Source organism: Prorops nasuta, unplaced genomic scaffold (genome assembly GCF_024137725.1).
Source record: "Prorops nasuta isolate Cenicafe-Biocafe unplaced genomic scaffold, Cenicafe_Pnas_1.2 PNAS00038, whole genome shotgun sequence".
In the NCBI taxonomy this organism is placed as follows: Eukaryota; Metazoa; Arthropoda; class Insecta; order Hymenoptera; family Bethylidae; genus Prorops; species Prorops nasuta.
This window is the reverse complement of record NW_027116835.1, coordinates 1,349,864-1,372,009: the sequence shown is the minus strand read 5'-3', so window position 1 is coordinate 1,372,009 and position 22,146 is coordinate 1,349,864. Positions and strand designations below refer to the sequence as shown.

Genomic DNA, 22,146 nt, shown 5'->3' with positions numbered 1-22,146 from the left:
TCACCAGTGTCGGCAGTGTCACCAATCCAATACAGACACAGGACAGACAGGCACGGCTGGGCACGGCGGCTCTAAGATGACACGTTTTATACATATAGCACTGCTGGTATAATTTACTAATTGACTGTTTATTTTTTAATACGTGGTCTAAAAAATTGTTTATTGTGATTTACACGTAATATAAATGTGGACTTTTTTATATAACCTGCATCGATCTAATTACATTTTGTTAAATCGTCTGGCGCGTACATCAAGCATTGCGTTTGCCAGGAAAACTTAACCTCTACAGAAATATGTTTTCGCCTAAAGATTTAGGTAAAACAGATTACATTAGTTTGAACATTCATGATAGTGCTTCATTTGCTAAAGGAACTTCCCGCAGTCTTTGGAGGGTAAGTAATTGCTCAAATATCTTTCTATTGTCTTATATATATATATATAGTAAATAAACTTACAGTAAACAAACTTAAAAATTGTAGAATATTTTAAGAATATTTGTCATTTCTGAATAACACCTTTTTATAGCAATGGAATCAATTGTCCAGGTTTCAAAGGAACATTTTATACTTTGTAATTATAATAATATTGTTATTAATATTTTACTTATTACCCGGTGACACCAAGAAAACTATTTTGGAAAATGAGAGTGAATATAACAATGTAGAAATAGCACAAGAAACACTTAAGTCTGATGCTGTAAGTAGTAGTAGTATAAATTTTTAAAATAAAGAACTATTTTTACTAGTAAAATAATTTTTTAGCTTGCAGGAGCAATTCCTGTAGATAATGTAGATGGAGGAGGTGCAGGTGGAGGTGAAGTCATAGAAGAGCCTGAATTCCAACCAGAAATCAACCAAGTAGACCATGATCAAATTGGGGAACCACCTCAACATAAGTCAACTATAATAAAATTTGATGGTTCTTAAGTTATTATATAAATTAATTAAAATTTTAAGGAAATTGATGTTCATGAAACAAACAATATCTATTTTAAGGTCCACAAAATGCTAGACAAAAAGCAGTGGTAGCAGCACTAAAACATTCATGGGGTGGTTATACTGAATTTGCTTGGGGTCATGATAATGTTAAACCAATATCGAAAAGATATCACGAATGGTTTGGTTTAGGACTTACAATAGTGGATGCATTGGATACACTGTACATAATGGGTTTAAACGATGGTAAGAATAATACTTTAAAAATATTTTTGCCTATAGAAATAATGAATTAAATATTTATGCATTTGTCATACACAGAATATGCAGAAGCACGAAGTTGGATTGAAAAAAATTTAGTATTTACAATAAACAGAGATGTTAATTTATTTGAAGTTACAATAAGAGTTTTAGGAGGTTTGTTAGCAGCATATCACCTTAGCGGTGATAGGCTCTTTTTGACCAAAGCTGTAAGTTAGAAATGGTACTTCATTAATCAGCTAAAAAGACAAATTGAATATATATATATATATATATATATATATATTTACAGATTGATTTAGGAGATCGTATGATGCCTGCATTTTCAACAAGATCTGGTGTTCCATTTTCTGATATTAATTTAGGAACAAGAAATGCACATAGTCCTAAATGGGGACCTGACAGTAGCACTAGTGAAGTTACTTCTATCCAATTAGAGTTTCGTGATTTAAGCCGTTCATCAAATCAGCCGAGATTTGAATCGGCTGCTGCTAAAGTTTCAGAGCATGTACATCAGCTAGAAAAATATGACGGTTTGGTTCCAATTTTCATTAACGCTAATACCGGACGGTTTAGAGAATTTGCAACAATAACTCTAGGTGCGCGAGGCGATAGCTACTATGAATATTTATTAAAGCAATGGATACAAACCGGAAAAACTATTGATTAGTATGTATTTTGGATTATATGTAGCATACACTTATTTCATAATGTAATTTTCAAAACTAACTAATGGCTTTTTATGTCTAGTCTAAAGGACGACTATTTAATGGGTATAGCTGGAACTCAAAAACATCTTCTAAAACGAACAGCGGTAAATAAATATTTGTTTATCGCGGAACTGGTTGGTCCGAATAAAGAAATAAGGCCAAAAATGGTAAGAAAATGATTGGAATAACTTTGTAAAATTTATCACGTTGATTAAAATAAAATTCTTAATTTCAGGATCACCTCACATGTTATCTCGGCGGAACACTGGCTCTAGGTGCTCATCATGGCTTACCGAAGGAGCACATGGACATTGCAAATGACTTGATAAAAACATGTTATCAAACATATGCGATACAGCCAACATTCCTTGCACCAGAGATAACATATTTTAACATTCAGGTAAAACTTTTATTTATTTTGTGTTATGTAGGTGAATAAATTCATATATTTTTTCTTTTGTTTTTTAGAAATCCGAAGATGAATCTCAAATGGACATGTATGTAAAAACCAACGATGCCCATAACCTGTTGCGGCCAGAATTTATAGAAAGTCTTTATTATTTATACTATTTTACTGGAAATAAAACATTCCAAGATTGGGGTTGGCAAATCTTTCAAGTAAGTTAACTAATTTCAATGTGTTATGTATATATAAAAATGATCTTGTTAATAACTTTTCTTTATTTAGGCGTTCGAGAATTATACCAAAGTCGAAAATGGGTATACGAGCATTGGTAATGTGCGAAATACCCAAAACACACGACCGCAGGATTTAACGGAATCCTTTTGGTTTGCTGAAACGTTAAAATACTTATACTTGTTATTTGATGATAGTAGACAATTAATCGATTTAGACAAATGGGTATTTAATTCAGAAGGTCATCCCCTACCAATATACGAGTCTTAATACATGTAAAAAATTGTATTTAAAATATTTAAACACATTGGTCCATCGATGATCTCTTGAGGCCAGTAATTCCCATCCATCGAATATCTGTAATAGCATATTACAAAGTATACAGATTGTTGAGTTGCTCAAGTAGTGAATAAAAAAAATATTAAAGTTTAATTAACATTTCTTTTTTATTATTTGTATAAAATGAATGATCAAAAAGGAGCATTTATAGATTTTTAAAGACATTATTGATCACAAACAACCCTACTTTAGCAGTTGCAATCAAATACTATGTTTATGTTGTAATTTACAATTATTTACTATGAATTCTGATATTCTTCGTATCCCGCATTGTTTATCATTTCAAAATCGGGCGTACTTATTTGAATAATTTATTGCTTTTTGGCAATATGTCGATATTTTATTGTGCAGTGCTTTCATTTTCTACATTATTAGAAAGCTATGTTATACAGTAAAATGTCAATTATCGAATGCCATACAAATTTTTTTAAAAGAAAAAGTAAAACCAAATTGAATATTCTTACAATTGGTATTTCGATAATAGTGATATTACTGTAATTAGAAGATTATAACTGTAGGATGAACTGTACCATAAGCCATGTATTGTATACCGTTAGAGATATTATCTAGTCAAGATCTTTTAATACATGAAAATACAATCATAACATACGGCCTGTGTTTATTTCATTGAAAAAACATCTTAAATAATTTATGCATTTTTATTATACAAAATTAATTATCACGCTAATGATAGAGAAGACTTTTATATAGTATATCCCAACAAACGTGAATAATAATACAAGCAATAAATAATTTAAACATTTAGAGAAATTCATTGTTATACTTTGGGTAAAACTACTAATGGAGTAATGAGATATTTCTGTATGGCACTGGTTAATTTTGCTTATGTTGCTACAAATGTAGACTTGAATGACAACATTTTATTTCTTGTTCAATTCATGTTTTATTTTTTAAAAATATATTTATTATCGTTTGACATGCTATTTATATTATATAAATGCAATGTTTTCCCTATGCCAATATTGTTGCACAATATTACATCTGTTGTACAAAAATCTAAAGTCACAGAAAACTCCTTAATACATAATGACTCTACTGGAAAGGCCTCACATGATATTGCCTGGCAGTGGCATAATACTCTATAAATCTTTAATATGTAATTATACATAATATATTAAAACTAATGAGTAACATTTGTTAACTTATTGGAAAATGGAAGGGTCTAGAGCAATTTTTCATAAACCTGCCTTTTCATATCACAAACTCAGTTTCCAAGCTACCAGGATTAGAGACAGCTTTCATATAATATTTGAAAAGAAAGGACTAAAGAAATCAATGTACCTAGCATTCCCTTTTTTTTTTATAAATATGTTCAGGATATTATCCGCACTGTGAATGTCACAAACAGCAAGTTTATCAATGAACAAGCTTGCTATAGCTGCCATTTGGCAAAAGTCTTGGAAAATTCTATTGTAAATAAAGTGTAATAATAATAATAAAACAGTTTAATCTACTGAAAACGTAATTGGATAGTTCGAATTCTATATGGACAATAGTACTAAAACTTGTTCAGGAAGCGTTTTGCTATCGAGAAAAAGAATTTCCAACAATTCAGGCTATTTTATATAAATTCGTAGTTGGCTGATCCGCCACTTGGATTCGGATCGATCCACTGGAATGGATCGAAGTCTGGTAAATGGCTTATTAAAATAGAGCCTCTCTAATCACAGCTGTACAAAAATAGTTTATTCCTGCGAATGCGTTTTCTCGTATAAAAATTGTGCATTGTCCACTTGAGTCGATTGCACATATTAACGAATTGGCTGTTGCACGATCGTTGAATGGGGAGAGGTACAAAGCGATATACCAGCGCTCCCCAGGAATTTTGTACATACGTGATAGATTTTACAATCTGTATAAAAATTAGTCAACGCTGATGCATTGACGCGCTCGAGTTTCCGGAATTTTAAGGTTATCTGCACTTTCGGCAGTTTGGAAAGGCACATTGTCCGCGCGAAAGAGTTTCTATCGTATAAGGATCGTTCATACGATCGTACACTCGCAGCATCTTTGGACATAGTAAACGCAGTCGACAATGCAGCGATCGTTTTCCTCATCGTCCTGGTGAAGCTTCTTCGTGCTGGAGACGTCGTGATCAACGTCCAGGCCGTTCCTGTGAACTTTTGGTTGTGGCTCTGGCGACGGCAATTTTTTCTTCGTGATTGGCACGGCTTCCTCGATCACCTCCGAATCTCCCAATGGTTTGGTCGGTGTTATTTTTCCAGGTCGTGCCTCGTCCGGCATGTCAAACCCCACTGGTGCCAACGATGTCGTCATCGGAGGTGGGGAGTCACTCGACAACATTACACTGAAAATTAATTTTACCCTCATTAATATAAATAAACGAGTGTTTTAAATCATTAAAACATACACACATTATTACATGAATTTTGTTATGTGTGAAATAAATATAAATATGACACCCGTGCATATGTAGGATGGTCAAAAAGTGCGGTTACTACTGAATATTTTGGAAATGCACGTTTTAGAGAGAAGTAAGTCACGGTTCATATCGGTCATCAGGGATGCCATATTCTGCTCTTTAACAGTCAATAAGTCGAATGGAGGGGGGTAGGCACATACATGCATTTACGTGGCGTATGTGAATGTGCGTTGACTGTTAAAATGCAAAATTTTGTATCTCTGCTGGTCATGCATACATTTCCCTCTTCAAAAAATCTATTAAACCCGTTGTGCAATCACAAATCAGGTATCTCATGTACAACATAACAAGTAAAAAATTTGAAACACTGTCAGTCACTATTTGTCATTTTCAAAAATTTCCTTATTATGTTGGACACAAGACATTTAATTCGAGATCATACACTATACCAAATTGATTCATTGGCATTTCAGATAAATTTACTCCGTTTACTTTTTTGGCCTATACCTCTGCAGCAATTCCCTTTTGTTTCTGATATAGGCCTTATAGGTCAGAGAAATACGGAGTGAATTTAGCTGAAATGCCCACAAATCAAGTTAGCACAGTATACAATGGGCCTTAGTCCTTATCAGACCGGGGGTTGTTGTGCATTAAGCATTCGGTTCTAGATGGCGTTATGAAGTAACCTATTTTTTTTAAACGCAGTCCCTGTTCTTTATCGCATATTTTCGTATAGTTGATCTTACAAGTTTTTTAAAGCATTAGTGAATTTATTATTTCGTAAACTTATTAATCAGATATTTCCATTTAAAGTTACATATAAATGTTAGTTTGACAGAAGTATAGCGTGCACGACATCTATGCGCAACACGCAAAAGTGCGCTCGCCTACTTATACTCTAAAATTGAAATATGTCGAACGTTCGGATGAAATAATACATTTATCAATGCTTTAGAAAGTTCTTGACACAAACCCTATACGAATATGCAATAAGAAAGAGGTTGCAGTGGAAAAAAAGTTGACCGTCGCATAACTGTCATAAAGACCTCTATGACTAAATTCATTGTACCGGTGTGATATAAATCTTTTCAAAGAATAAATGTAAGTAGGATTTTCTTCTTTCAAAGGTGCATGATTTTTAAGACGCTTAGTCGTAGTTGAACTTACTGACCACCCTATGTAGAGTAATACTTTAATTATCGCCCCAGGTTGGACTTTCTAACTATGAGAGATAAATGAATTTTTGCGTCCATGTACCTGAGGAGAATTTTATTTGTAAAGTATACACCCTGAATAGGCGTGGTTTATTTAACATGCACTAGAGCGATTCCTCCATGTGTCATTCGATCTCAGCCAAGCAACGTGACTACGGTAGGTATTGAAGGAGCAAGCCGAGAGAAAAATTCAAGGTCCGTTCGTAATCGAACGTGTCGTAGAAATCGCACATTAACGAATCGGTCCATAGGAGGCAGAATTTTCTTGAACGGCTCATAAATCGAAGGAAGGGACACGGGGAGCTGTTGTAATGGAAATACGGGTAATTGCTAAGTTAGTTGTGAGTTATTGGAAGGAAGAAAAATTGTATTGTTGTTGGCTCGTACGATTTCAGGTAAACGCACGTACCACTTGGCTTTTCTCCAAGGGTGCATTCTCCTCCTCTCCTCTTGTGTCAGAGTCGAATAATACGTCGACATCTGCTCGGAAACTTCTCGGACGCCCATTTTTCGTAAACAAACACAACTCTTCACTCTCGTTTCAAAGTCTCGTCATTTCTCCGCGGAAACAAATAGTTAAACAATTTGTCGTTGCGCTTTCTTCCAGACCAGCATCCTTATATTGTCAGGAATTACAGGAGGAGGCAATCTGAAAATCGTCAAACGCGTAGATCCAACGTAAAAATCTGCTCGACACTTCTGACAACATTTACCGAGGAATTTCTAAAAGAAGAGATACTTGGAACTCTGCTTCCGTTAAACCCGACTTTCTCACAACATAACAACACGTAGAAGCTCTTCTATCAGAAATTTCCAGAGACGATGAGACTGTAATATGATCTACAGAACTAACAAAGATGAGTCTGCGCTTTTCGAGTAACTGTTATACTCGAATATTTGCATATTCGGCGCTGTGAGAGTTTCGAGAATTATATACTGTTGGGTGGTCCCCGCTGCTCGATGCCAACCCCCCCCCCCCCCCCCACACTCCACACCTCAGAAAAGAAGATCGAGTCATCGGTTCTTCTCCTTGTCGCGACATTCTCGCTCAATAAAAAGCTCGATAAGACCAATATATCGATAATTCACTCGTTTAATATTCACGCAATTGTCTCTGTATTACCGTAGCACGAATACTGATCGAATTCACGAGACACTGCTCTTCCGGATCATTTATTCTTGATACAGAGTAAACACCTTAATTCTCGTGGAAAGCATTTTCTTAAAACACGATTTATTTCGGTAACCAGAAGAGATATCAATATTTTGCAAAGAACCTTTAAGAATGTTAACGACAAACAACTTTTGTAAGGTCTCATACAAAAAGCTGATATCTCTCTTGGTTACTGATATACAAACATGAAGTTTCGATACCCAAACTCTGACGTGAGATTTCAAATTGTTCACCTCGTTTAGTTCTATATTTATATTCGATCATGCGTGAAAAGTCTTAGTGGGCTCGGTGACTATGCAACGTTTTGATATTGACAAGATACTGGGATGATCACGCAGAGATAACGAGAAGAACAAATTCATCCTTCTTACAAATTTCGGTTGTAATTGAGATAGTTTAATTTTATCATTGGAGCAGTTGATTTTAATTTAGCATTCTATCGGACACACGTCTTGTAGTTGACATTTATTGCTCTCCATTAGCAGCGAGCAATGAGGAAGGGGCTTTTAAGGAGCGCACGCGGCCGCTGTGCCTTAAACAGATATTTCTTACGCGTGGAATATTATGCAACTGTTTATTCATCCTTTATGCGCGCTTCAACGATTCGCAAATGCAAACAGTTTGTTTTAGTAATAATTATTAGAAATATCACTGTAAAATTATTGTATGAACAGTATCGGACACACTTGGGACGCGGCGCGTGTTCAGCGAAGAGTGTAAACACGATTTTCAAGCAACTTTGTTTCTCTTTGTGGAAGAACTATTGGGGAGGTCGCGTGGGGAGAAAAATAAGGCACGCTTGGCGAAATGGCAAGGGTGGTTAGTAATGCAGCAACAATGGGCAGCAGCACGCGTTTTGGTACAGAGTACTACGGAGGATTGCATTGATCCGCAGAAGGGACCGAGGGTGCAGCTGTTCTTCACTATATCCATCCAAGATGCCAGGATGCGTTTGGGGATTGGGGCTCGCTAAAGTATCGCCCTAACCTCTTCCGCTTTCCCCATTTTTCTCTCCGCACGATCCTGAAAATCAATATTATCAGGAGCTTCTCGGTAATCTCGCGTCAAATAGTAAGAGAAACTAATATATGCAAAAAAATAATAATGCACAATGTACATGTTTAAGAGTGTCCACTATCTCGAATAACCGCAATATAGCCACCCGATACAATCTGATACGAAGCAATCTTCGTTCACAGCACGATCAGAATCAAACAGGTTTTTCACACTGGGCGCAAAGGAGAAAAACCTGAAAAATTTCTGGAAATTTTTGGAATGATCTAACGGAACTGTTGACATTAATTTCTCAGAATGCGATCGGGTGGGGAGATAAAGTCAGTCTGGTCTAACCTAACCCCGTCAGTCTTTTGTTAGTTCTCTGTTTTATTCTGTACAAACTACTACAATCGTATAGCGTTTTTACGACTTTTTCTGGTCAGCTTTGTATGTTTGACAACAGTTTTAGTAACCGGAACGGTAAAAAAAGTACGGTACGCCTGTTGCGTGAGAATTATAATCGTAGCAAACCAGCAGAAATCCGCTGGGCGTCACGCATCCTTCCTCGCTTCTTCTTCATACACGCGATTCAACTTTTCTCCACAAAAATCTTCATTTTCACGTCTTGATCAAAATAATACTGCTTAATTGCGAGTGTCGAAAAATCATTTGCTTCACTGATCTTGCGATTATTTTTAATTCGATAAAGAGCTTCCACGTGTTCAAGACACTTACACACGTATATATATATTCCTCGATCAAACGCGATAAGCACAGGTTTCGTATAAAATTGCGCATGGATAAACGTTCGAAAAGGACTTAACAATCGAGCTTTCACAGTTGAATAGTCGAAGCTGTTGGATTTCTACGTTGGATTGGATGTGAAACTTTTAGTAAAATTCGTTAAACAAGTCTCCCGGGTAATGTTATTCGCACGATGAACTCGTGAGAAGTGATCGTCGAGAGCAAAAAGTACAGGCTTCGGGCGTTGTACGCTTGGTGGCGGTCGGTGTTAAACTGTTCTGCTTTTCTGCTCCTTCTATCTTCCTAACCCCTAAAACAGTTCTCCCACCCTTGGTAGGTTTTCACGTGGAGGCAGGGCCGTACCAATTCCCCCCGAAAAAACGCTGTCTACTTGAAATCTAAAGAAAAATCTATCAAATTTCTTTCGATTAAAATAGGTCCAATTTTTCTTGCCGAAGTTCGTAACTCAGCCTTACGTGGTAATCAAGCGCTCGTACATTTGAGCAGTTGTGCGAAACTTTATTGGAAGCTACGGGAAAGGAACACTAACGTTTGTACGGTCCTGCTGGCTGGAGAGTGCGTCTCAGTTTCTGTACCACTCGGCTGCTGCAAGAGATTTTCCCGAGCTTGCCCGGTGAGTTCAGCGACTTGCGTTAGACGAAACTTACGACACTTGAAAGTATAAGTATAATTAATTTTTTGACCCCTTTGACCAAGACGGTATAGAGCTCCCTGCTGCATTAGGCGAGATCCAATTGAATCATACTCGCATTACCTCGTAAAAAATATAACGAGCTGAATTAAATATTTTTGCGCGAAGATTCTTAATTATCACCGACGAACCTATTCACGATCCAGAGTAATCATTAATGTTTCAATTATACGCAAATGATCCGAAAAATCTCGAGAAATGTATCTATTTTTCGACTATCCAAACGATCCACTATCATCGATCGATAGCAGATACACCGCTTCATAAGTCGCACGCTCCAGCGTAATTTGAGCGAGATCTTGTTGATTTAGTTCCAAGAGGTCAAAGACCTATCCTATTGTTCTCCACTTAATAGCAATTGTACGCTGAATCGTTTAATAGTAAAACTGGACTGTGCAATTAGTCGTATAACGATTTCGACGGTAATTACTCTTGGAATATCGAGAGTCGTGATCCATTAAAAGTGGACAATGAGAGGAGAGTGAAGTGGAACGAGTTATTTTTTTTAAATGCTAAAAAATTCCGTTCGGTCTACTTTTATTTGGATCTAGTTCTTGGTAGCGGATTCATAAGGGAGAACGATTAACGTAAAGTGGCAGGTGATGTGGAGAGTGATTGGATGACGTTTAACCGGACACGTACGGTCCGTCAGTCCCGTGTTCCCGCCACACAAATTATCAATAATCAGCATGATCCCTGCTGTTGGCCTTGGTGATACCGACTAACAACGGATAGAGGAACAATCACGCCGCGTATTAATAGTCGCGTTACGGTTATTTGCAAAGCGTATAATACCATCCAGAGTCGATCCGAGATCATCCAAACTCCCATATACACGTGAAACTCTGTTTTTTCAAGGCCGTTCGTTATATGGACAATGACCTTGAGGTGGATTAAACGGAGAACAAAGAGAAACAACAGAGTTTCGAATTAGATTTATCGATCGGAAAGGAAGTTAAGATTCCTCGAGCGGTGCCTACCATGCCGATCCACATTTCGGTTACCTGCGCGACTCTGTCGAGTCCCGGAGGAGTGCAAGGAAGAATTGGAAAGGACGCTTTTTGCTACGCTCGACTCTGAGCCACTTGCATCATTCGAACGAATATCTGCGGTTTCTTGCTAATTACCAGGAAAAATCCCTGCATATATGCGTTTGTCGTGCAAATTGGTTAACTCGAAAATCTCTCGATTGATCTTCCTAAAATGTTCGTGTCTATTTCTACCAGATAATGCAAATAACCGTTTCATAGAAATATTTTTATTTGAAACAGTCGTTACTGATGTTAACGTAATGTGACTTTTATATGAGACTAATTGATACAACTCCTGTACGGTTTAAAAAATTATTGTTTGTTTAAATTTTAGCCTCGGTAAAAATAATAAAATTTGAAGCGTTTCGTGCAAATATCTTCGTTTTATTGAATTAATTATCTCTTTGAAATTCCGAAGAGGTTTGAGAGAGAAGCGAGTGAGGAGAGGAGGGGGGAGGGTCGCGATCAGAATGGAACTTTGAAAGGATGCTCGACTTAAAAACTGCAGTGATCGAAGCTTCAAGGGACGGTCTTATTTTATTAAACAACAATTGATTCTGCGAATTCCCAAAGAGACGCAAGAAATGGACGTAGTAGGGAGCCCGGGGCATCTGGAGTCCTGGAAGGGACGCTGAAAGGACGCTTAACCTAGAAACTGACGTCCCGAAGTTTACAAGAGTACGCTCTCGTGTTATTAAACTAATTCACTTTCTGATCAACCAAATTCACTTACATTCATCCTTACTTAACACCCTCAATGCCACTCTTTATAATTCTCCCTCTAATTTATCCAATATAATGTGTCCCATCCCGTCTTAACCAATCGACGCGCAGGAACTGTCAAATTGAAAGGAAATAAAATCTCTGTAATTTTTTATTCTCCGTGCAGTGTGATACGATTGAAACTACATAGAGGGGAAACTCGAGGATGGCTAATATCGATGACACAAAAATTCAATTAATATTTTAGGAAGCATATATATATATATATATATATATATATATATATTCATATATAGAGCGTAGGAAAACTGAATGTTTTCGAATCGATCCAAATGGTTCGGTACAATACGTCAGTGGTAAATTTCAGTGTACGAGTGGTAAGGGCACGTTTAACCTTGAAAATATGTCGCAGGTGTGGAAAGAAACTCACTTGTAAGTTCCACGTTGGGGGAGGGGATTTCTTAGCTTCATATCCGTCGAGGCCAACTCCTGGAGAGCAGACAAGCTGGACAAGCACAAAGCGATCGAGCCGCCGCGTGCTGGGATTCGCTCGGGGATCGCGATCGACTGGGATCGAAACTGCGACGCGATACATCGCCACGAAACTCGACTCTCTTTCCCTCCCTCTCTTGCTCGCTCTCTCACACACATACACATATACAGATACACGTACAATACCCTCAGAGTTCAAGCATCGAAGCGAACACAGCGTCGCTACACAGCCATCGCTCGACCGTAGAGACCAACACACAATAAAAGCAGTCGGTTTCGCCGTAGCGAATAAACGAACGCCAGTATTGACGATGCTGAAGAAACACTAAGACACGCCAAGATTTCCACGAAAAATGAAGAAACATTGGCACTAACACGAGAATAGGAAAGAGCCTTCTCTCCTCTCACGGATACCAGCGCGAATGGCCACCTTGAAGGGTGAAGGGGACTTTGCGTAGGCAGAGATGAGAGTTTTTGGGCCCGGACAACGGTCCCAGGCCCCACTTCCAATCGATGAATAACTTATTTGATTAATTATTAACTACATCCTCTTCTCTTAAAAATTTCCATTTTGGTATATTCTGTTAAATTTTTAAGCGAGATCAATGCTCGTCGAATTTTTATCAAATTCTATTGAATTTACAAGTTAATTTATTCGTATATTGGAGAAGTGATTAAATGGATGTGGATTTTCCAAACGAGAAGATCGCGAATGGAATGGATTTTATAGAAATGGGTCGATCGCGCTCTCGTGTAAATTTTCTTGAAGCAATTGCTCTTATAAACCGGAAAGAGAATTTTTCGGATAAGCTAGAGATGGGAATTTGGACCCAGAAAACGGTCCCAAGTCCAATCCACAAATAGAGCAGCTTAAATTATTCCCAAATATTCCACCACCTTTCCCCTCTTTCCCTGAATCGACGATTGGAGTTCCAACTTAAAATTTTCAAACAAAATAAGTGTTTATCGCCGTGGCTTTTTGTCGCATAAATAAAATTCAGCAAGAACGAGCAAATTAATTGATTAATATTATAAATAAGTGTATAATTACAGACTTGAATTTGGATTTAATTTTGAAACATGTAAATTGTACTTTTCCAAACGAGACAATCGTTTAGCAGAATCTAACTGTAAGAAATGGGTCGATCACTGTCGTGCAAATTGTATTAAAGCAATTGCAGTCATAAACCGAAGGGGGGTCGAGGTTAAGTATGCATTTACTGGGATTTGCAGAACACAATCTGCGCGTAGCGTCGATCCAGTTCCGAGAGGAGCCTGGTGAAATTGCCTCGACTCTTTTCGGATGGTTCAAATTTATCGCGCAAGTTTCACTGAGGAATTAAATGGTTGGAAAACGATATTGATGTACGCGCGTAGATAGCATATACATATGTATAACACTCGGTTGGTTCATTTCAGCAGGACTCTCTAGACTTTTAGCATAGAAAGTCTTTGTCCGTTGTACAAATCGAGTTCCCGGCTGGTCTCGTTCGTATGAAAAGTGCGCCAAGTGTAAAAAGCGTGGCAGCTTTCTGGTGAAAGAGGGAAAGAAATGACCGGTGAAAGAAATGCATGAGGTTAGCCGATGAAATAAGACTCACCCTGCGCTATGGCCACTTTCATCGTCAAAGCGTCTCTTGCCTCTGTCCTCTCTACGACGATGACGGTCTTTCTTTACTTGTCTCAGCAGAATCCATGAATTAATGTACTCCTTTTTCGTGCCTGTACCATCTTTTTTCCTGGACTTGCCAAAACCATAACGGTCCTGGCTGCTCTTCGATCGCGAGAACATTTTTCCTCGATTGTCTCGTGGCCTCCTTCCTCCCCCTCCCCCCTCAGAGTTTCACTCGTGATACTTGGCGCTGCCCCGGATGACCGCCACGTGTCGATCCAATAGCCAAATTTTAAACGTTGATCGACCAGCAATATTACGCACGAACGATCGTCAACAGCTAGGTTACGATTACGCTGTGCGAGCGTTGTGTGATTCCTAAATTTAAACGATATTTATTATACAGTCTGCTGGACCAGTCACTCTGACAATCTGCAAAATCTTGCAGATTTCTAACGAGAATTAAAAAATTGCGATAGAAATTATTTTTTGCCACAAGGTCATTGGACTTTTTTCAAATGAAAATTCAAGTTCTTCCGTAGTCCATGTAACTATATTGTTTTTTAAGCTTCTCGAAAAATCTTGTATAAATATATATTGTACTACTTAAACCAGACATTAACAAGATGTTTTTTTTTTTTTTAATTGTACACAAAGCTTGCATGAGTTTGACTGATGTGGTACGGCGAATATGCACGATGTACGACTTCTGTACATACACACGCGAATTCGCTCGCCTGCTTATAATCTCTCAATTCCAATTATCTCGTAAACTCATTGTGTAAGCGATACTTTAATGTACTGCTTTCGAAAGTTGCTATTTTAAGATTAACTACAAAGACGAACAATAAAAATTTATATCTCTTATAATTTCTATCGTAATGTTATATATTTGGAGCGTTGAAATTAAATCGATTGATTTTATTGCCATTAGAAATAAGCAAAGCATTGCAGACGATCAGAGTCACTGAGCCATCCTCTAAGAATAAATATACTTAATAATTTTGTGACAATATTATTATAAATTTTAAAAAGATTCGATCATCCAGTCTGAGGGTAAAATCGAGATGTTTCAATTGCGAATTACACTTGAATGGAGTTTTAATGCTGGAAGTGGGGATGGGTAGATAAGCGGGAAGCCTGGAAAATTTATTAGTTTCTATAAAAAATAATCCAGCTGCGAGAATTCACAAGAGTTTCGTTCCAAGCTGCATGGGAGAAATAGGAGACGGTTGGCAAGGAAAGAAAGCGAAAAAGGGGAAAAGTAAAAGATAATAGCACAGAACACTATAGTACATGCGGAGTTTTACTCGATTCTTCCCAGAACTTGGACGCGAAAGTTGGTTCGGCTTAGTAAATATAAATGATGCGTATCACGTTGACAAGACTTTTCTGAAAGCATTTTTTAATCGGATCCGAAAAGGTTCTATGCAAAAAATTAATATTTTTACTAATTACGAAGGTAAATGAATTTTATGTCCACGCTCAGGGGCGTATTAAGGCTGGTACTAAACGGCGCGTGGAGTGGCATGCTACGCGCGCGCGGCGGCTGGTGAGAGGAACACGACGTGATTGACAGTCGAAAGCTGTTCCACCCACTATTTACCGCAAGCCAGGCGCGTCACTTCACGCGCTCTGTAATTTCGGCACTTCCGGCTTTATATGTAGCGAAGCACCCCATGCACACATACAACTATTCATATTAAATACAAAACTATAGGTAAAATATCACGAGCATTTATGGAATATGCAGCATTGTAAGAACTTTTGTTTACTACCTTGATTTCAAGCAGTTGACGCGTGTGAAAGAGAAACAAACTACTCGCTCGAGTCGCCGAACTCGCTATTCGAATGGTTGCGATACATAAAAGCCACGAGCCTGACGAACCCCCACTGTTCAGTCTAGTTTACTCGAGTCACAAGTTTTCTAGGACGCGATGTCAACTCCCGTGAACCTTAAACATCAAGACTATCTTCAGAATTCATCTTACCAAAAACCACACATTCAAAAACAACATTCAAAAACCAGTTACACTTCCAGTTTTAACTTTTAATATAAAGTTCATATGTAATAAAAAGAAAAAGAAAAAAAAAACAAAACTTACGAATGAAGAAATGTTAAATCATGCACAGGTTTGGAATAAAGGTTAATTCGTGATGCAACTATTAAGAAGTGACTCACTGTGAATAATCTATCTGGAATTGTACAAGCAGGTAAGATTTGAACTGGCGGACGTGTGAGAATGAATGGAAAATGGGACAAAGGGTGTATGTACCTTAAAATATATATAGACATATTACTGAATAATCCTCGTATATATAAGATCCATACTTTCTATAATAACCTTGCAGAGACCTTTTCATGGCGTATAGACGCGCGCACCTTGCTCAATCACACGATCTCACCTGATCGCCCAGCTACAACAAGGCTTTACACACAGTTCTGACAGTCTAACGCAGTGAATTTCTGAAAAATTTATTCTCAACGCGTATCCGACTCACCAATCGCTTTCCAATAAACTCTTCCATAGAATTTTCAATCGAACCAGCCGCGTGAGATTATATCGTCGATCACGAAACTCCTCGAATAGAATTGTAGAAATTCCTCCGTGGACTGACGAGGAAAAATTCAATCGAATATCAAGTGAGAATTTGATTATTTTAAAATATAAAATCACTCGTGTTTAAAAATGAAGAATCTCTGGAGAAACTGAATGGAGACACGTTAGAGCGCTTGGTAGCGATTCGGCTGGTAGGAAGTTTGCAACTGATTGTTGCTTGGCCTGTGCAGAGACTGCAGCTTGTTCCTGTCATCGGTCGGTACTGAATCAACTGGATGGTGCTACGCGATATTCTCTCGAGAGGGAGAAGCTGAAAAGTAGGAGAAGTACGGTACTGGAATTACTGCGCAAAGCCAAAGTGCCAAACCAAATAAAATGATGAAGTTGAGCTACTGGCCCGAGGCATGTGCCAATGTGCCACTACTGACTCTGACTGCCCTGCTTGCTAGTGCCCAGTAGTGCCACTTTCTTCTTGCTCCACTCCCCCCCCCCCCCCCCCCCACTCATGTTTCTCGTATACATATACAGTTGTATAACGCTAGTTCCTAGCGACTCGCGTGGCGTCGCTTCTACTGCACTTGAATTGCGTCAGGATTATACACGCTCGTCCAACGACCAGCGCGTAAACTCTATTATACTGTCGCGTGGTACTTGTCAATAACTCGAGTCAATGGACGATAATCTACGAAAATATGCCAACTCTAATATTTTATCAATGTTTGTTCATTAGAATTCTTGAATAAAAGCCACGTAAAAATAGTATAGATGAACAATTTTTAATGTTAATTTTTTAATAAATTATTTTCATCAATTTTTAGACACTATATATATATACGCTTTTTTTTATTATACAATATCAACGTTTCTTCAATATATATATATATATATATATATAGCTAAGATTAGTATACGGTACATAGGAGATAATAAAGATATCGAGTGCAGAAAATGATAGTGGGCGGAAGGAGATTATCGGATTGTCTCGACGATGAGAAGAGAGCGAGGGAGGGAGAGAGTTGAACGAATGTAATTCGCCATCAGGCAGGAAACAGAAGACGCTCGACTGGCAAGCACAACTGCAACATTGCAAGTAGCAAAGTACAACAAACCCGGAAGTATCGCGCTCTTTGCCATCTTAAGCTAGAATTATAATTATTGTTTCTGACGGATGAAAATACGCGGAGATTATACAGTGTGTATGTATAAATGTGTGGAAAATAAATACTCTTATCAGCTGTATACAAAATTAATCATCTGTTTTTATAATAGTTTCTCAGGGTACCATTGAAAAATTGATCAAATTCCTCTTTTATCTTAAAACGCGTGAAAAAGAAATCAGTTTCTTTTGGGGAATTTTTTGTGCAAACTCTAGCATATGGGTACTGCTTCGAAGAAATAGTCAAGGATGATTGCTGCAATCCGAGTTTTTACTATTTACACGCAGTAACTGTGTCGGGGGCTCGGGATTGATGACCAAAGACTAACTGGATTATTATGGTTCGCAGCTGTCGTCGTGGGGGGGTACCGCTGTAAACTCGCTGCACCGACTATGAACAACTAGTATGAAGCATTCTTTTTTCACTGCATTAGTCGTCTGCGAATGTCACTCAATGACAAAAATACGACGGCGATATTTCTCTCTTTTAAGCGGTACACGCACGAGAGACGTCTCTACCTTTTTGTCAAATACCCTGCAGAGGTAAGGCCTGAAAACTCTAACAGTGGATTCTTCCCACAATTACCTATACGAGTCATTACTTTTTGCAATGCCCTGCATATGTAAACCGTTGTATCATCGAGCCACCAGACGGGATCGAAAAAAACATTTAATCTCAGGGCTGAATTCACAACTCCATCTACTTGATCCTAACAATATAGTTTCTCAATAAGAATTCTACGATTTTCCATGCAAGAGAATAATAATAAACGTGCAATTGGCAGAAGCGTGTGAAACGATAAATATTCATCAGGAAGAAGATTTCTTAAATAAGTAAAAAGTTTAGTTAGCTTATAAACATGCGGGTACACGGCACGTGGAAAAGACGCGCGGTGCGTCCGTTCAAATACCGCGCCAAAAATTTTTTGGCGTGCAGATGTTCAAGCCGCGCATAAATTAACGTGGTGTTTATCCGCACTTTGAGAGTCGAGTGATGCTTCTAATTGCATTTGTATGGGGAGTTAGCGAACTTGAAACGTGTTTCAATAATAAATGATGAAATAAATAAAGGATAGGATTACGCAGGGTACAGATGATGATTGCAAGGCGTGCAAATTTGCAGGATATTGACCGGCGGAGTAGCGGACATGAAAGCGTTCAATGCGTTTTCACACACTGGAAGCTTCGAAAATTTTCGATCGCGCGCTCGATGAAAAACCTCCGTTCGCATTTGGCAGCCTGTCGAAAGCCTCTTCTTTCTCTATATACATACGTGACTCGTTGCTGCTGTTTTCTGAACGGTGCGTGTAAACGTGGCATATATAGATATATATGAAACCGGTTTCCCACGACGAGAGTAAGCAAGGAAAAAAATCAAACTTCCATGCTGACGCGACGTCTGCTCCTCGGGTGTATTCCCTTACAAATTACAATGGCTGCTTTTCGTTCGTGCAAAGAAACTACGAGTGCAAAACAGCGCGGAGAAGTCACCGATGCACGTCAGCACGTGTGCGGTGTGCCAGTATTTCTCCACAACTGGGGGACCCTTCTTCTCTTTCCTCCCCGCCTCCCCTCTCTTTTCTTCTTCTAGCAATCCGAAGCTGGCCAGTGTGAAGTTGGCACCCCAAATTTTAAAAATGGTAAAAAACCAAAGAGTTCCAGTAGCACCCGGACAACAAGTTCTACAGTTCCTTGCTATTATTCAAAAAAATTCAGCAGATTCAACTCGAAAAACTATAAAGTGATGATTTGAGGTGCCAGCTTCACTTTCTCTAAAATTCAAACAATTATAACCATTGAGCTAAAAGTCCTATCGATAAAAACTATTAGACATATTTATAGAACTCTTTGGGGTGCCATCAGAACTAGTTAAAAATCGTAAATTAAACAAAACATTTTTTTCTTCTAATTTTCCATTTTTAACTAGAGTTCCGATGGCACCCCAAAAAGTTCTAGAACTATGTCTAATAGATTTTATCGATAGGACTTTTAGTTTAAAGGATATTAGCGTTTGAATATTAGAGAATGTGAACTTGGCACCGCACATCATCTTTTTCTAGGTTTTTGAAAAATAGCAAGGAACTGTAGAATTTGTCCGCGTGCTACTAGAACTCTTTGGTTTTTCACCATTTTTAAAACTTGGGGTGCTAACTTCACACTGGTCCGAAGCTGAAACCGAGAAACGACACTATTCTTATTTCTTACCTCAAAAGAATCGATTATTTTACGTTAAGCGATACGACTCAAGTTACAAATTTTCGTTTACTCTCATCCTCATCAAATTACAACAACAATTCTTTCTTATTATATAGAAATCAAGAGACTGGCGGTTTGTACGCGTGCCAATGATTCTCGTTTGTTTATTTGAGGAGTGTCTCCTCGGTTTTCTGTACAATGTTTTTTTTTTACAAATAAGTAGAAAAGTTTTCCAGAAGTAATCAACTCGCGTGCGTCGATCATTCTTTTTTTTTAAGATTTTACCTTGAAGCAGATAAATATAAACTTAAGAAAAGACTAATTTTTACATTAAAAAAATAGTCCATACAGTTAGCGCATTTTTTCTTAGGAGTGTTTCACAGGAAAAGGAAGCATTTTCCTCGCGGAAATGAAGAAAAAAGTGCGCACCTACAAGTTACGAATAAACATACACGTCAATGAGCAAATTGATTTTCAAAATCAACAATTTGGATTAAGCTTGACATAAATATGAGACGATGGAAAAATCAGTCTTCCCCATTATCATCGCGTTATTACAATTATAGATAAGGCATTTGATAATGCTAATGAAATTCGGGACTTGGTTTATCACGGTGTAAGTTGTCAGAGGTAATCAGAATGCAAAAATAATGTTGTAATTAGACCTTTTGAAGAATTCAGTTCAAATGTCATAAATATAGGACAGACATAGCAGACTTTGATGAGAAAAGCACGCGACAGAACGAACAATATAAAAATGAAACAAGTTCGAGATGACACATTGCAAGGGATAAGATGTTAGATCGAGCGATCGATGATTCATTCGTAAAAATTGGCGAAAGGAAAACTTTTGACCACACGGAGAATCTAGCGCAATATTTTATTGCTCCATATTACGAGGAAATTTTCAGCGAACTCAATTGTCTCTTATAAAATACGTTAGAGGGGGAAATAGAGATGAAATAAACTCACACGTCGGACGTGCTCGGAATTTCCTCGATGTACACATCGGCGTGAGTGACGATGGTTGAATCCTTCATGGTGCGAGAGCCTCCTGGCCCGCCTGGCGGTGTACGGACGGGGAAGCCGTTTCTCACGCGGAATCTCTCTATCGTCGTTTAAGGTCAAAGGTCACTCGTACGCAAGCGTCGCCAGCAGCCGCAATCCGTAATTTCGCGTCACGTGTTGCACGCCATGCTTCTCACTTCCATGTCGCTCGTTCGCTCGCTTTTGCTTTGGGCAAACAGCATCGAACCAAACAAAGGCTGCACGGACCGCACAGATCACGAAACAAAAGTAAAGCGTCGTGGCCAGCGAAGCTCGATTGGATCGGGACTGTGTTGGAAGAGCGAAAGAAACGAGAAAAAAAGAGTCTATTGACAACTTGGCACAGCACCTCGGACTCGAAGAGGAGAGAGTTTTTAGTTGTTTACTTGGCACACACAACGAGTCGACGCTGTACACTCTCTCTCTCTCTCTCTCTCTCTCTCTCTCTCTCTCGCGAGCTGTCAAATTTCAACAAAGTACGAACCGGTTTGCTTTGCGATCGCCTGGACGTTACACGTGCGTGGGAAATTAGCCTTGAAATGGCTAAGCAGGCAGACCTGGAAGTTTAGAAACTTCACCGAATCCCAAGCGTAAAGTTCCGAGTCGAGTCAAAATGCACGTGAAAACCAGTCGAGAGTCCCTTGTTTGCTCGATGCACACAGCGAATTTTGTGAAACTTGGAAAGAAACCGGTTTTCAGAGATGGTTCAGCCGCGAATTTTCAGCTGGGGCAACTTGTTTGAAGGATTGCACGAGTTTTGGGAAAACTCGTGCAAACTCGAGTGGAGAGTTAGAGGGCGCTCACGCCTCTCGCACGCTTCAAGAGCTCGTGCACGACTGGCACTTTTAGTTTTGGGCACGTTCACTCACGGTTCACGTTCACTACCACCACTACTACCTACGGTGCTTTACTCTCTCTCTCTCTCTCTCTCTTGGCAACCGTGTTGCGTTACTCGTGTTCACCCCCACCCTTCACCAACTTCATCCCTCTCCTTTTATCCCGCCGGTGGCGCCGGTCCCACCCGCATGACCCCGTCCCCTCCCGTCACTCTACTCTCACATTTTTGGTCTGACCCTCGGCCTCGCACCAAACACGCTTCATCCTTCCTTCGACTGCTGACAAACACATTGCAAATGTTTTTATAACATTCTCTCATTTCTTCTTAAAAGTACTGTATTCCATAAAAGGGAGAGACAGATATT

The 22,146-nt window shown here is 38.6% G+C and overlaps 2 protein-coding genes across 11 annotated transcripts; one reads left to right on the top strand and one right to left on the bottom strand.

Moving 5' to 3' along the window:
* Positions 1-8: 8 nt before the first annotated feature.
* On the top strand, positions 9-2,818 carry alpha-Man-Ib (alpha-Mannosidase class I b). The gene is made up of 10 exons (XM_066744340.1): positions 9-392; positions 526-696; positions 762-918; positions 996-1,181; positions 1,257-1,405; positions 1,489-1,865; positions 1,947-2,073; positions 2,142-2,306; positions 2,375-2,524; positions 2,595-2,818. Exons 1-10 carry the CDS (start codon positions 294-296, stop codon positions 2,811-2,813), a joined length of 1,800 nt encoding a protein of 599 aa, XP_066600437.1. The 5' UTR covers positions 9-293; the 3' UTR covers positions 2,814-2,818.
* A 146-nt stretch (positions 2,819-2,964) lies between these two features.
* On the bottom strand, positions 2,965-21,892 carry LOC136783953 (uncharacterized). 10 transcript variants are annotated; one of them, XM_066744348.1, is made up of 4 exons: positions 16,317-16,988; positions 15,763-15,939; positions 13,974-14,362; positions 2,965-5,211 (listed from the first exon to the last, which is right to left on the bottom strand). In XM_066744348.1, the coding sequence occupies exons 3-4, from the start codon at positions 14,162-14,164 to the stop codon at positions 4,887-4,889; spliced, it is 516 nt and encodes a 171-aa protein (XP_066600445.1). In that variant the 5' UTR covers positions 14,165-14,362; positions 15,763-15,939; positions 16,317-16,988; the 3' UTR covers positions 2,965-4,886. The 10 variants fall into 10 exon arrangements, with proteins under 10 accessions (XP_066600445.1, XP_066600447.1, XP_066600448.1 ...); XM_066744350.1 differs by having other exon boundaries at positions 16,487-16,988; XM_066744351.1 differs by lacking the exons at positions 15,763-15,939; positions 16,317-16,988 and adding an exon at positions 20,870-21,892.
* Between the last annotated feature and the right edge of the window lie 254 nt (positions 21,893-22,146).